This window comes from Calypte anna, chromosome 1, assembly GCF_003957555.1.
Source record: "Calypte anna isolate BGI_N300 chromosome 1, bCalAnn1_v1.p, whole genome shotgun sequence".
Taxonomy (NCBI): Eukaryota; Metazoa; Chordata; class Aves; order Apodiformes; family Trochilidae; genus Calypte; species Calypte anna.
Genome location: NC_044244.1, coordinates 48,394,747 through 48,411,102, shown reverse-complemented (window position 1 = coordinate 48,411,102; position 16,356 = coordinate 48,394,747). Strand labels below are relative to the sequence as shown.

The following is a 16,356-nucleotide window of genomic DNA, read 5'->3' as shown; positions in this document are numbered from 1 at the left end:
CTCACTTAAGAGTTGCCCAGCCTAAGGCTCATACAGTAGTTGCTGCTGCTCCTTCTCATGACTGGACACAGGCAAGAGACTCAATGCACAGGTCTGGTTCCCTGCCCTCTGTCACTCCACCCCTGGGGAATTTCCACCCTGACCACACCAGCAGTGTAACGTTATTGCTCTGCATAAAACAGCTTTTCTCAATGATGTAAAAGTCCAGCCCTGCAGGAATCTTGCTGTGTGAGCTAATGATATTGAGCCTCTGCAGCAAATCCTGAGGTATGACGAGCAAAAAACTCCACCTCCGAGTAAAACAGGTTTAAAACAATGTGCTCTCTCCACGAGTTTTTAATCACCTCAGTTCCATCGCCTTGAAAAAAGAAAGAACCCGAGTCAAACGCTACTTTTGCCAAAACAAATCTTCCTGGAGCTCTCTTGGTGGACGCTCCCTCTAGAGGGAGCTTCTGAACCGTACAACCATCGAAGCTCCAAAACCACAGGTCAGGAAAAGAGCTATGAGGACAACAGGGATTCTAACTACTTAACAACAATTTCACATCTTGTTTGGATTTACTCAGCCCTTCCAGACACAATGCTTCCTGAAAGCATAAGCACTTTGCTGACTTAAAGCCCAAACCACATGCTCAAAGCTGCTTTGGGATTGCCATAAATGTTTGCTGTTTTGCCAGTGTGGCACCCTGGCCTTGGGAAAACCACATGGGCAAACCAGGAACATGCAACTCCACGCTGCTCAGCTCAGACCTCTATGCACTGTATATTTTATCCACTATTTGCCCTCATATACATACTACATATCATATGTTGTCACTGGAAGAGCAGTGAAACAAGGCAGGAGTAAAAACTGTTTCGAGAAGCAGATCTAGGGTTTTATAGATCACAGCTGTTACTCCTGACAGTCTTTTCTGCTGTGAGACTGCTGGACTTCTGGCTACTTCAAAAGTCACAGTAGAAGAGCTCTGCTGGAGTCAACCCATCTTGTTTTGTCACCCTTTGGGTGAAGGAGACTGCCTTTAGAGCAGAGACAACCCAGCAGCTGGTAGAGGCCCTCCCTGCTAACCTCAGCTGCTGTCAGTACACTGACAGGGCCAGCACGATTTCATTTTCAATATTGTGTGCTCTCCCTCTGCTCACAGCATGTGTTCCCACATCATAAGGGATCTGTACCCTGTGCCCTGTCACTGTACCCATGCAGGTCTCCCAGAAGGCAGGCACAAGAGCACACAGCCCAACAATAGATGCTGCTGGGTCCTTCCTTCCCTGCAGCAGCATTTGTGCCTGCAGTCCCCAGCTACAGGCCAATAAATGTAAGGCAGAAAAGTAGCAAAGTGCACCTGGAAATGACTAGTAGGATTATTTTTCTATCCTGAAGCACCCAAGGGAAAAGTCTGTTTCTGTGGTCAAAGGATAAAGAATTGGCATCCATTTTACTCAGATGAATTCATTTGTACTTCAGCCCGTGACTTGATTATCCCAGGACTAACCAGACATGAGTGAAGAAACTGGCCTTGCACAGACAGATCAGAATGTCAGAATCTGTCCTGATGCCACTACCAATCTTGTGACAGTCATAGCTGACGTGATGGACTCTGGTGCAGCTGGGGCTCTCTGTGTGGTTCAGGTCACACACAAGGTGGTTTGGAAGAACAAGAAATACTGACCTGAGGCCATACTACTGCATGGAAAACTGCATCAATCTCTTCCACACTAAAGCTGTAGGTGTCATAATCAGAAAAAAACTCTGCCACAAGCTTAAGTCCAAGACGTCTCAAATTCTTCAGTGGATTGATCAACCTAGGTTGGATCTGTAGAAAAACAAAAAACAAAAAACAAAAACCCAATAAGACCTTTCTAGAACAACTACCAACTGCATGCTCTGAAATAAAACACAGCGATTCATTGACCACAGATACAACTTTTGCTGAAACTACCACAATGCTTTTCTGTTTTCACCTGTAACTTGGTTCACAGCAGGAATCTACCTCTCAGTACTGACCTGAATTTTCTCTAAGATGTGCCTGTTCCAGCACTTAGTCAGATACACAGAATTCCTTCAGCTCATCAAAATCCATGCTGACAGGTTTGAAATCAGCATGGATGAAGTGCAGAAAGCTATAACATTTCCAGCCCTGACACTTAAATAATTCTGTATTACCCAGGAAAGGACCCAAATTAGCTCTTGAAAGCAAAACTGTACTTTGTCCACTGATAACTCCTGGTAAGAAAAGAAATAGACAAGGAGAAGCAAGAGGAATGGAGAAAGAATGTGCATCACCTCAAGCAATAGTGTGTGGGGAAGCATAGCATTTGGTTACAGGAGGATGCTTCCTGTACTCATTTAGCACTTATATTCCATAGCTTTTCATGAGGAAAACATTTCAGTAAGGAAATCAGCTCATCATAAAGTTACTCATAAACTGCTGCATTCTGACTCTTCTGGAAACCAGTATCAGCTTGAATAACCTAGATTCTTTCCATACTGTGTGAAGCAGCTCACTACACAAACATGAGATAGCTTCTCAAGTACAGAACGCCAGTTTCACAAAAAGCAGAGCCAAGTCAGAGCACATAAATGGCTTCCTCCGGGTCTCCAGAACATATCATGATACACCACATAGAATAAACACTCGAATCTCTTATTGTGCCAAGCAGCTTTGGTGTCAAAGCTTCACTGAAAGACATCACGATTATTTTCTTTGATGTACTTAGGGACTTTTGAAGATGCAACCCCCAAGCATGCAATACACTGCTATACACTTTGCACCTAAAATGACAGGTAAAAAGACAAAGAGGACATGGTGGAAAGAAATCAAACATGCTCTTTCTCAGGAAGTCCCAAGCTGTGCTGAATGTGTATTAATGGTGTGTGACCAGCTTCCAGGCAGTCAGTGAGCTGCTTCAATGGCCAAAGAAAGCACTAACCAGGCTGCTATTGCTGGAAGGTTGAAGGAGGTGTTTTACAAAGTGAGTGAGGCCTTTAAGAGGGGATAGTGGGACATTAAACTTAAATGGAAGCAGCCTTGAGAGAAGAAGAGAGAATGTAAGGGTTGCTAAAATGGTCCCCTTCACATAGCTAATTACAATGTGAATACCCCACCCCTCAGACAGACCCAATGTAAGGTCACAAGGAAAAGGGTTAACAACGATTCCAGATTTCACAACCTGGGTTGGAGAATAGGAGACAGCATCACATTTGCGTTAGTGCAGGATGGTGGCAAAAGATAGGAGCCTCGAGATAAGGGAATAATAAATTTTTCTGTCTTCATATGCAAAGTTAGGAGTGACAAGTCGACAAATTCCTGCTGTAATTTATTCTTTGTTACTACTCTGTGTATAAGACCTGAGTTCCTTCTCAAAAAGGGTGCTAGCTTTTGGATTTACCACCTAGCAACCCTTTCTCCACAGAACTGGAACAAACCAAGTATCTCGATTCTGTGTGCAGATTGGTTTACTGGTAAATGTCCTCTGCTTTGTGACACTTACTAATTGTGAGTCCCAAGCAAAATAATTTTGGGTCTTCCAATGTTCCCATCTACCATAAAAGCAGCCTTCTGAGATCATGTCTTAGAGAGACAAAGAAACTCCCTACTGAACACAAGCAGTAGGAAATGATAATTTAATAACTTGGCTTATAATGTTCAAAGTTGATACTTAACTCTCTAGGCAGTATCAGTCTGCAATAAATTACTCTAAAACTCTAAGAATCATTCTCTTCTAATCATTAGCCAATATAAACAGATTTTTCACACTCTTCTTCGAGCTTTTAACATCTCACAAGTTAATGAAGTGCTAAATTAAGTTCAGACAAAACACAAAGCCTGTCAAAGCCTGTCAAAATGTCACTATCACAGCAATGAATGAGGTCACTTTTAAAACTCCTTCCCCAGTATAAAATGAAGACACACATGATCTATTGCTTAAGTCAGACTGAGGGATGCTGCTGCCCCAAAATTTGCTCATCCTCTTCGTAGATGAAGACAGTTACAAGATTCTGTGCAGCCTGAAGGCAACTATGTGACTTTAGATGCTGCCTGCAAGGGTTTGTTTTGTTTGATGGATTGTTTTCATGATAAGTTCTAACTAACCTTGTATGCTCACAGATGGGTCTTGGCAAGAACACACACATATTGACAAAATGTTCATTACCTAAAACCACTTGCTCAGTCTATCATCTCGTAACTCCCTTCAGCACCACTGTGATGATGATGACTGTGCAGTTGCTTGTTTCTCATCTAATATATGATCAGATTATACCAGACCAGACTCAAGCTGTCCTTTTGCAGTTTGGATTGAAGCCTGGCTAAGGCACAGGTTTCAGAAAGACAGAAAAGCCTGTGTCAATCTCATAGCTTCCACACAGCTGGAAAAAGACTCCTGTGCTATCTGGGCTAGAGCACAGGGATCTCTGCACTGCTCTCCTGGGCACAGGGCACCAGGAAGTCCACATGCCCTATCTTAGGTGCAGTCAATCTTTAACAGAGTGTTACCCTCACCTGACCCCCTCTGCAGTACAGACAGTACACAGTAAGGAGAAAAAACATTCCTAGAGCTCCTAAGATTCGTGGCTCATTCTCAAATTGTCTCAGAATTATCATGAGGTTGGATTAGCATGACTACTCCTGATACAGAGATGGATGTGCTTCCTTCTATGGTGCCTTCATGTCCCAAGGCAGGAGACAATCACTGGAGATAATCACTGTGACCATCCACAGGGATGAGCTACTCTGGGACCCAGAGCCCCTACAAACCACCTCAAAGACAGTTCTGCCCTGAAGCCCTCAGGCAAGGAACTTGAAATCCTCTCCTTCCCCTGCTCATGCTTTTATCCTTGCAGCCAAAAAACCTTTAAGGCTGATTCCAACCTCCTGCCAACAAGATCCTGTAACATCCTTGCAACAAATAATTTACCTTTCCTTCCTGTCCTTCTGTCTACAGATAAGGCAGGCAGCTATTCATGGAGATCACCTGCAATTCCCTCTCCAGTAATTCCAACTAAAATTCAGTCCAAAGCAGCTTTCTAAACATGTTAACTGCACTGCCTGAGCCCTGAACACTTTCAGAAAAACATCACTGGCCTGTATTTTGAGAGATACATAATTGCTATGCTTCAGTCCTAGCTGGCTTTAAATTTATCTTGATCTGACCCAGTGAGGTTGTATATGTGCAAGCTGAGGCAAGAAGGAGGGGAAAGGAATCTGTACACATACATGTGTATTATATCGTACCTTCTCTCTTTGCTGGAGGATGCAGGATACCACAGCTGTCATACAGAGCAAAATCTGTAGAATTTCAGGCAGATACTGACGGATCAAATGTCCCATGTTTTTCAACACAACTTCAAAACCATTGAAGAGACTATGCTGACGCCCAAGAGGCAGGACTTTAGCTAAATCCAGCTCTGACATACTGCGAAGCACTGCAGTATGGCAAGGCCCTGCAACAGAAAAAGGGACAGCAACTTCAATGGAGAAGCACCATGATGATACTCAGTACCAAAAATAATCTTCAATGAAAAGCACTAAAATCTGAATCTAAATTACAGTTACTCATATTCAGCTTTTTGAAGAACAGCTTCAGCTTTCTGTGACACTCAGATGCCTCCCAGTGCTCCAGTATCTGAGAACTTTGCAGCCTCTGTTTATTGCCATCGCATGCAGCAAGTTAACTCACAATGTTTACTCCTGGCCTAAACTACAGCTTACTTGTGCAGCTGTAACAAATCACACAATTTTTCTGGCCTTGTTGTACCTGTAGGACAGAGCAATCATGCTTTGCAAGGAAAAGCTCAGGGGAATCTCGGTCCTTCCCAAAAATTTTACTTTCATCCTTCAAGGCACTGTTAAAGACAAACTGAAGCACATAACAGCACTAGGCAATATTTATCCTCCCACATTTCTACAGGTCAGGAATTATCACGCCCCCAGGTTCTACTGCCTGTACTTACCATTACTGAAGTGCTTCACAGCTTCAAAGAGCAGATCCAAGAACATCCGTATCTCTTCTGGCAGTGAGCCAGCAAGAAATCTCAGGACGATCGACATGCGAGTGCCCGCTGAAGACTTGCCCTGTGTTTTGCTCCCTGTTTTGTTTCTCATTCTGCCATAGAGAATTCTTCAAGAGCCAAAAAGAGACTGCATTAGCTTTCAGCATACCATCTGTTTCCTGCTGTCTTGCTCTGCAGAAGAAACTCCATTTCATTTAAAAACATTCCCTAGTGAGAACAAACTGAGTGGAAGCCCCTCCCTTTAGGGTCTCCACTGAATTACTACACAGTGCCTAAAAAAATCCCAGTGAAAGATACTACAATGGAAGCTCTGCTGGAGACTTAGCTTATTAAATGAGAATACCTCCAGGCTAGCTTGAGGGCAGCTACTTCTGAAGAAGCAATCTGCATAACTTGCATCGATGTATCTTAATAAAAACAAGTGGCAATACTCAGTGAACTGAAATGATCTCACAGTTCCCTGTAAACCTTAGAAGAAAAAGTGTTTACTAAAATGCTGTTTTTTAAGAAATCATAATTTGCATAACATCTCACATATACAGAACACCACAAAGTCACCACACTATACCATTAACTCTGTGGTATATCTCAACTGTTTAAAACAAGAAGCAGCAGTATTACATCTCTACTCATGGTACTTTGACATGAAATCATTAAACCTTCACTTGGTGACATACCTCATAAGAACAGGAATGAGATCTGGTCGATGCTCCATTTTCACTACTGCAGTCTCCTCAGAAATACTGAAATGGACTATTTCTTCTTTAAAGCTCTTGTCCTCCAGCAGCCTTTGCAAGTTCTCCCTAACATCAATAACGATTATTAGAGGGTAGGCAGGGGTTGTAAAAATAGACAGACAGACACACATCTGTATCAACTTACCTATTTATCTAATCTATAGTCTATTTAAACCAAAGAACTATGTTGTCACTCTTTTATCAAAAGATATTTTATACGTCAGCAAGTTCAGTTTTCCTAATTACATAGGAAAGAACCTCCTGGACACATTCTGAAGAGATTATTCAGTGACAATCTACAATTTTATGCTGTCACTTCCTCTGAGTGGTTATACAGCATGAGTACAAAAAAGCTCTTTGAAAAGAACGCAACCACTAACACACACTGTCATCTGGGACAGAATTAAAGCTTTATCATTTTCTTGCAAACAAAAAAAGAGACACTGACCAACCTCAGGACCTTACTTCCAGTCTTAGATAGGAAATATACAACTGGTTAAAATTAAAATTTATATATGTCTTCACAGGCAAGGCTCTGTCTTTGAAGCAACTGCTCCCAAAGCCAGTTCTTAATATGACAGCAGGCTCATTCACAGACACTAAAATAATATAAAAGCTCTTACTTGTATGGCAGTAGATGAGGATGCTTATATGTCATAATACAGTCAAGAGCTATTCTCTGTACATTCTGGTCTTGATGTGTCAGTAACTGCAAATGACAAAGGAAAGAAAATGAGCCCCAATCTAGAAGACAGCTTACCTAAACCAGTGAAACAACCCAAAGGCTCCAAGCTCAAGCAGATTTTGGACTAACTTATCCAAATGGAACCAGGATGTATGTGTTGCCAGTATAAAACCAAGACATGAATACACAACTGCCACCCATAAAAAGCAAATATGGTTGCAAGCAGTTCTTACATACTTTGCCCCTGCCATCTCCTCAGGACAGCTGCAATGTCTGTTTTTTCATGACTGCTTTTTAGACAGCCTGTGCTTTCAACCTTCAAAACCAGTAACCAGCTGTGCACCTGGGCAGACTGGATCAAAAAGCAGACTACCCAAACCATTCCAAGACAGCTGCTTCTCTTCCCTGTGACAAACACAAAATACTCATGAGACCTGGTTATGCAAAGTCTCATTGAGATTTGCCCTCTCTCAACAATAACTCGCCATGATCTAGGCACTAAGAAGTACCAATCATTTACCCAAGCAGTATCCATATCAATTCTTCTGTTTCCCATCACACAGCACAAGCCAAAATTACCAAAGTTCACTTCGTCGTGATGTCCCTATGCCAGATGGACACACCAGCCATGAAAATGCATATTCTGATACACAGAAATGGCAAGCAGTGGAGAATGGCAAGCCCACATTCTTAGATTGCTATTCACACACTGTTTTGACCTGTACACATCTGTTCAATATCTTGCTAAGAATGTGGGCAAGAAAATACATGGACCAACTTTTTTCATAAGCCATATTCTGAGGTTGATCTAAGTGGAGTGGATGTTCATTAGAGATTCTCAAACTTGGGGCCTAATGAACGGACATGACAACAGCCACACTGTGTGCCAGGTAAACATAGGGAATTAACAGGTTCATACTGTTTTAATACATTTCTACAGCCCACTGATCACAGCCTCAGACAACATAAGCTTGGAACAATTAGACCAAAACCAAATGATCTGAATAAATCCACAAACTGGGAACCAACATAACATAGTAAAATAAAATACCCTATTAAGGAGTGTAGGATAAAGACTCAGAATCCCTCTTCAGTGTCTAATTTTTGACAATTCGTTCATGGAAACCCCTAAAAAACTGAATCTCATCAAACTAAATATTCTTCAAGAAGAAATTCTGTTCTCTCTTTCTATGCTCTTCTTAAGACTGTGATTCCTCCCATCTCATTTCTTCTTAGATGTTTTCCTGCCTCCCTTACTTAAAGTTAGAAGAAACTTTTGGTTAGACAGGCATTATCTAGGCTCTGCTCTTTAATCCATGTTCCCTGCTTATTCAGTTAATCTGTTTATCTTCAGTTTTGATTTTGCTGATAGTGATTTACACACTATACACAGTCAGGGCATATGCCCGTGACAGGCACTCCTCCACCCCGCCAAGGACTTGTCTGCTTCCAGATCTGTTTGCACAAGCCACTCCTTGCAAATTTAGCCAGACCTCAAGCAGATCTTTGCTAAAGGCTCATTTCAAGTGAAGTCTGCTATGAAGCCCTCTCAAGGAGAGCTCTTTTTCCAACTATCATGGCTGGGTTCAGAGAACAACAGGTTTCTGCAGTCTCAGACACTGCACCCAAATAATAATGATTTCATTTATTAGAAGTAATACTAGAAAGACAGCAAATAGCATCACCTGGGTATATAATGCATTCAACTTCTGCTCCAAATACAATGCACGAGGATTTGAGAATTTAGAGAAAACCTGTAAGTGGGCTATTAGTTGCCTGTAAAACAAAATAAAACAAGTATTTTTATTAAAATGACCAGAGGAGACAATCCTACATTACCATAAACAAATGGAAAACTTTCATTAAAACTGATTAACAAGAAAGGAAAAAAAAGTAGAATCAACATAAGAGGATCTGAAGTCTCAGTATCCATTTCAGAACCAGCAAGAATTATCCTGTTCCCTCTGTTAAGCAGCTTCTCCCAGATGTCACTTCACTGCACTGGGAAGGATGTTTCTACAGTAGTACTAAACAGACTCAGCTTTTGGCAAGAAAATACAGTCGAGATGCAGCTTACTGCTTTCTGCCAGCCCACCTGGAACACCAAACAGGTGATTTTACCCCTATTTATTTACTTGCCCTTAACTGGTGCCCATTTCACTCCCATGAACAAGGAAGTCCTGTATTTAGCCACAGACCATGCTGGATTTATGCTGGGCTGCAAACACAGAAGGGAGGAAGTGCCCCTAGAAGAGGCTGTGTCATCCCACATCTGCCTTACCTCCACTTTGTGGGTGGGGAGAGAGGTGACTGGGATAAAGAAGGCACAAGATCTCATCCACCACATGTGCTGTGGGGTTGGCAGGGGCTGTCTTCATCCAGCTGCTCCTCACAGCAGTTTTTACACTGAACTCTCTGGACATGTAGCTGGGCCACGCTCCTCCAAGGCTGTGTTTAGCCAAAGGTCAAGTACAGGGCCTTGGAGCAGCCCCACACCAAGCTCAGGGCAGGTGTGGGTCCTCTTGCTGCCTCAGACCCAGAAGAGCTCTCCCATCACAGCATGAGCTGTCTCAGGCAGAGGGAGGTCAGTCCAGAACTCATTAACACATCTCCAGTAAACTTTTATGCCTTTGTTACTCCTACCAGCAACTAATGTGCTCTTAAGCACATGGACATTTTGAGATGGAGGCTTAAAAAACCCCAACCAATCTATCAAAAAAAAAATCTTGGACTGTGACTGTATTTTAGTTGCTGCTAATTTACAGATACAAGCCAGAATTTGGGAACAAAATGATGCGCCTGTAAGACACCTGGGTTTAAACAACAATTTACATATCAAGGTTACATATCAAATACTGATCATGTTCCAACATGTAAGGATGGATTTTTAAGTTCTCTATTATTACAAGGAACATTCTTTGCAAAAAAAAAAAAAGTGGAAAAATACAAGGTTTGGTGATGTATTTGTAACGGACCTTTGACAAGAGTTTGTTAGGGTAAAAAGTCTGATCAGAGAAATTAGAGAATCCATACCAAGAATCACCTTCTCCATGAGTGTAGCACTACAGACAATGAAATGACAATAGCATCTAGCTTTAGTCTAAAACACTAGCAACTGAAAATCTTTGTCCCAAAGAAGACCAGGGCCAAAATTTATAAGAGACAGGCAATGGTAGAATCCCAATATGAAAATACCTAAATGAAGTCTCAGTTTTCAAAGTGTTTGTCAATGCCCATGGCTTTAATAGACAAAGACATACACACAGAAAAGCCAGGGTACAATGGCCCTCAAGAACTACACAATGGCTTCATAAAACCATGTAATTTTTCCTTGAAGTACCACAAACCACATCTTGTCAGCATGTAATGTGATCATGATAAAGCCTGGGTGGGGTCTTTGATTGTTTAGTACTGTGCAGGCAGAGTTTCTGCCTCTGAAGTGCTTATAATCCACTGAAATATTATAAAGTGTGAGCCAAAGAAGAAGGGATATACATATACATATATATACATACACACACACATAGCTTTAATCTCAACATGAGCTGCTGAATCTGCCTTTCCATGAAAGCACTAGCAAGGGAAAACTAAAAATACTTACTTAGCAGCAGCTCTTCTTGGCTTTTTTTTGGTTAGCCCTACAGTGATTGGTTCCTCTACTTCCTTTTCTTCTTCCTCCTCCTCCTCTTCCATAGCAACATCATTCACCTCTTCACCAGGTACTTCTTTTGCTGCTACTGTACCCCTAGCTTTCTTCCTCAGATCCTGAGATGGAGCGACCAATAAATCTGCTGGGTAGTACTCGTTTCTGTGGTTAAAAAAGAAAAAAGGAATTAAGTAGCATAGCACATATAATTTTTCAGGGTTTCAGGGCAAGAACAATTTGAAATTCCACAATCTATTATTCTCATTACTAGTGGCATTGTTTCTTGGGACACTATATGGCTAAAAATACCCAAAAGTATTTCAGCGAAGTATATTCTTCTTTGTCTATGAGTTGAAGAGATATAGGGCAGTGACCAAATAGACTACAAGAGATTGGAGGTGCTGTGTAGAGAGGAAAAAGGAGACATGAATCACTGAATTACTACTAGAGGTCTGTAAGGAAGCTATGTGGAGGACATGGGGGGCATTGTGTTTGCTCAGGTGGGCAGGTGAACAGTGAGTATGCAGTGAATGTGAAATTAAGTGAGGAAACTTACTTATTTACTACACTATGGTTCAATTTCTCCAGGAAGGGAAGCAAAACACAGAAAAGCAATATCAAAACCCATTCCCTGCCATGAGATCACACCTACCCATGTGCACCACAGTATCTGCTATGTGCACTCATGCAAGCACACCACTGCTTTCCTTCCAGGGGCAGGAAACTGAACCAGCCTCTAATAAAACCAGAATTTTCTTCATCTTGGGGTAAAATATTTTGGTTTTCTATGATTCCGAGTAACAATGTATAGTCAAAACAAAACAACAAAAGAAAACCAAAGAAACCAGCAACCTTATTTCCACTGAAATCACTCCCTACTGTCAATACATTAGAGACTGAACCACAGAAACGTACTGCCAGTTTCATTTCAGCCAGCTTCTTCTGTCAGACTTCAAACAGAATCCATATTTCAGTCAAAATACTATCTTAACTGTAAACATGACAACTCATCAGCCATGCATCCAGGAATTGAAGTCTATAATGGGACAGCCATATCTTTAATGCAATGAAAGCAATATGTCCTCTCAACTGAAAAAAAAAATGTTACTTACCGAATAAATCTCAAAAGAAGTGGGGAAAGCTCCCTCGACCTGGGCTCCACTCTGTCTGGAAACTTATCCAGTGCTTTCCACAGCAGAAAGCGGAAGTTGGTGTGGTCCAGCCGCTCCCTGCAATCTGTCCTAGTCCTCAGCTGCTCCAGGAAGACAGTCCTCACCCCTCCTTCTGGCATCTTCTCACTTTCTGTTTCATCCATACTTTCCTCCTGTTCATCTAGTTCATTCTGCAGCTCCATTTCTATAGAACAAAGAATATCCTGTTAGGTTACATCATAATTGCAAGGTATGAGTTCCCAATATAAAAGCAATACTTCTGGAGACATATGAGGAGAGGCTGAGGGAGCTGGGAGTGTTCAGCCTGGAGAAGAGGAGGCTCAGGGGAGACCTCATCACTCTCTACAACTCCCTGAAAGGAGGGTGTAGCCAGGGGAGGGTTGGTCTCTTTTCCCAGGCAACTCTCAGCAAGACAAGAGGGCACGGTCTCAATTTGTGCCAGGGGAGGTTTAGGTTGGACATTAGAAAGAATTTCTTTACGGAGAGGGTGATCAGGCATTGGAATGGGCTGCCCAGGGAAGTAGTGGATTCTCTGTCCCTGGAGATATTTAAAAAGAGACTGGATGTGGCACTCAGTGCCATGGTCTCGCAACTGCAGCAGTAATGGAGCAAGGTTTGGACTTGATGATCTCTGAGGTCCCTTCCAACCTAGCCAATTCTATGATTCTATATACTTAACACTGATCTAAAAGAACTACATTGCTTAGAAAGTACTCTAGGATGCCTTACAGCCCTGATGCATTTCAATAAAGTTCAGTTCTCTTTAAGTAACAGAGAAGCCCACAAACGGCTGTGTGCTCATGGCTCTATCATGACAGCACAGAATCCATACACCCACAGGTAAATCTGAAAAGAACACTCTTTTTAAAAAAGACACTATAAATTCCACTGAACCTTTGAAGCTGAAGGGTGGTCAGCCCCACACAGGTTTTGTTGTTGTTCCTTATCACTCTGGTCAGAGCCAGCCTTAAGCAGGGATGAAACAGCTGCATGGCTTTCCAAAATCTGGAACTTTCCTCCTGTAGTGCAGGGCTCTTTTCTATCTGCATGTTAGTGTTTAGAATAGAAGAGGCATTGTTTTCTCCCAAGCCTCTCCATTCCTGCCCTGGACATGATGCTGGTAGTCAAGAGCCCTGGTCCTGAATTCCCCCATCACATGTAAATCTGGGGCACATGAAAACACAATCATGTCATTCACAATTAGCTGAGTACAACATTCAGGAGCCATGACTTACCAGCATATGTAGCAGCCCTCTCCAAATGTTCATATAGGACCTTCCAGAACTGTTTATTCTCCATTTCCTTTGCATGAGAACTAACAAAACATAAGACAGCAAGAAATTGAAATAAAAAAAAACAACACAGAAGAAAAAAAAAAAAAAAAAAAAGGGAAAAAAAACCAACCACAAAAAACCCTGAGTCATAGGCACATTAACAATTAACACAATTAGAGGCTCTGATCACTGCTTTAATGTGAGTGTCCAAAGAAAGGACATCTGCACGATACAGCTGTAGCACATTCTTGCCTTCACTCATGGATCCCAAATGTCAAATGTTATTAAAATAATCTGGTTGTATCTCATGACTTCAAATGAACTCAAATTAAGTAAAAATGTTCTCCAGCTTTCCACTGACTTCTGTACAGTAACATCATCTAGAAAAGAAGAATTAGCATGGACATATCTTTTGAAGAGCTGTTTTAATTTTTTAAAAATTGATTTGCTAGTTTGAAGGGGAAAATGCCATCCTTTTTAATCATACAACAGAGGTATAAAAAAACCCAAGTAGATAAAGTCACGCTGAAAGCAGACACTGTCTTGAATATTCAGCTCAGCTGTCTTCCCTACTCCTCAGTAGGATTTAGAGGTTTTCCAATATGGAGAAAAAAGTCAGAGACAGGAAAATTGAGAGGGACTTCTTGCTCCTTTAAGCATTTGTGAAGAAACACTAATCAAATCCTGCTACCTTTGTCTCAAAACTCTGATGCTCTTTGGCTATATTTGTTGCTAGTCACCTTTAATAGCAAGAAAAATCAGAAACTAAATTAAGATTCTAGCAGGTTGTGATTTATTTGAGAGATCAAATCAGTTTCAGAAGATTTCACATGAAGGTTCTCATGCCCAGGTCTCTCCAAGTGAGACATTTTTACCTCAACTTTGTTCACAGAACAATGGAAGGAATTGTTCTTCAAGTCAACCACAAATTGCAGCATCCAAGGGCATATACTCACGTTATGAGTTCAATGACAGGATCCCAGAGAGGGCTGAAGTTAATATAAAGCATTCCTAGTAAATAACGAAGAGGCACCTAGAATGAGACACAATACCATCTTGTTGAGATGTAACACATAACAATAGTTAAAGACCAGCCAACCTCCTCCAACCTTTCTTCCTCTCAAATGGAACTTTCATCAAGAAGTTCTCAGAAGTACTATAAGTAATGAAATCAGTCACTCACGTACACATTCCTTGTCTCAGAGCTGCATGAGGAAAACTGGAGCTCACTTACTGTAAGCTGCACTGAGATCTACTCACCATATCTACATACCATGAATGTGTAAAACCAGATAAACTTGATTGCCTGTCTCCCTCTCAAACTTCAGAGCTGCCATAGCAGCACCGGGACTTCAGAAAGAGGAAAGTTTGCCCTGAGGAGTCTTCATTGCACTAGGCCTAGCAGCATGTCCTCTGGACTAGCTCTTTGCTGACCTACATGTACTAAGGCTGACCTACAAACCCTTCCTCACAGAAGCTTGCAAGCCACGGTAAAAAAAATTATTCAGGCACAGCAAAAGCCACAAAAATAACAACAAATCCCCTCCCACCAAGTCCATGATAATTTAACTAGTAAAATTGTGACCTTTCCAACAACTATAAAGTGAGGTCTCCTTTAGCTCAGCATCGAGGGAGATTCAACAGTCACAAGCAGACAAGATTTTGACCCTGCAGCCATGTTCAGAAGGTAGGTTCTTCAATGGCCAATGGGAGTCCTGCTAATGTTAAACTATGCTGAGAGTATGCCAAGGTCACAACTCACTTCTCTGTGGAATGATTTGCTTTCCTTTCCACAATAGTGTAACCTGATTAATGTTGCTTGTGGGCATTTTTCTGGATACCACTGCTGTTCTACAAAATATTCAAGAGAACACAATAGTTCCAAGGATAATGGGAGCTGTGATCTACTGACAAGTAAGTTTTCTAAAACCTAATCAGGGAGACAATTTTTTTTTATGAACTCTTATTAAAAACTCTGCAATCTATGTGATGGAATAAGAATCTTCTCTGGGAATAAAAGAATGTGACAACTGCTTTAAGACAATAGCTACTTACCTCCTGCAAAGGTCCATTTGGTATTCCAGACTGCACTATATCACATCTTAGTTTCCTCAAATGGAGAAGTTTCTCTCTGTAATCATTCACTGTTGCTGGCACAAGTTCTGCTTGAAGCAGTATGGCAAACACTGGCTGGAGCTCTCCTGTGCCATCGCCCTGAACAAACAAGTGACATGGATTTCAAGAGTATTCTTTTCTCATTGAAAGGTACTTCAGCTAAACTACACAGAGTCCCAGTCATTTTGCATGACAGTGAGAAATCAAAGAACTTGCTCTGGTTTCCACCACTCAGGCACTAAAACTCACACATTTGAACACATTAGGAAGCAGGGAGACAAAGGAAAACTTGAACGTGAACACAAGAGCAGAAGACAGCCTCTGCCAGACACGTTTGGTTTCTGCTCGGTGGGAAAAAATGAATACACATCATCAAACACAAATGGTTTTGAAATGTTAAATGAAAGGTTTTAGCCCTACCTCAAGCTGTGTAGAAGATGGATTCTGAAAATGGTTAAGAATTCGAACAGTCAACAGCCGGACCTATTCAGGGAGGGGAAAAAGGGGAAACATACATCAGAAGCATGCAGGAGAATTCAGGTTACATGCACAGATACAGACACTCCTAGACTCGGGTTAACATTTTGTACAGGAGGCTGATTTCACTTGATTCCTCCTAGGGCTGAGGAGCAGATGAGCTCCTGTAGTCTAGCACACAACTGAAAACTAACATGTATGTTCTGCTCCTGCTTCGATTCACCTGTATGGAAGAGGCAA

At 41.6% G+C, this 16,356-nt stretch overlaps 1 protein-coding gene across 1 annotated transcript in view; it reads right to left on the bottom strand.

Moving 5' to 3' along the window:
* Positions 1-16,356, bottom strand: part of UTP20 (UTP20 small subunit processome component) — a 64,539-nt gene that overhangs the window by 31,159 nt on the left and 17,024 nt on the right. Inside the window, exons 17-28 of the mRNA XM_030463662.1 lie at positions 16,060-16,122; positions 15,580-15,738; positions 14,481-14,557; positions 13,486-13,565; positions 12,191-12,434; positions 11,034-11,240; positions 9,118-9,208; positions 7,371-7,456; positions 6,688-6,813; positions 5,951-6,117; positions 5,232-5,440; positions 1,668-1,811 (exon numbers count right to left, since the gene is read on the bottom strand). Of these exons, the coding sequence (XP_030319522.1) occupies positions 1,668-1,811; positions 5,232-5,440; positions 5,951-6,117; positions 6,688-6,813; positions 7,371-7,456; positions 9,118-9,208; positions 11,034-11,240; positions 12,191-12,434; positions 13,486-13,565; positions 14,481-14,557; positions 15,580-15,738; positions 16,060-16,122 (1,653 nt within the window). The remainder of the gene's footprint in view (positions 1-1,667; positions 1,812-5,231; positions 5,441-5,950; positions 6,118-6,687; positions 6,814-7,370; positions 7,457-9,117; positions 9,209-11,033; positions 11,241-12,190; positions 12,435-13,485; positions 13,566-14,480; positions 14,558-15,579; positions 15,739-16,059; positions 16,123-16,356) is intronic.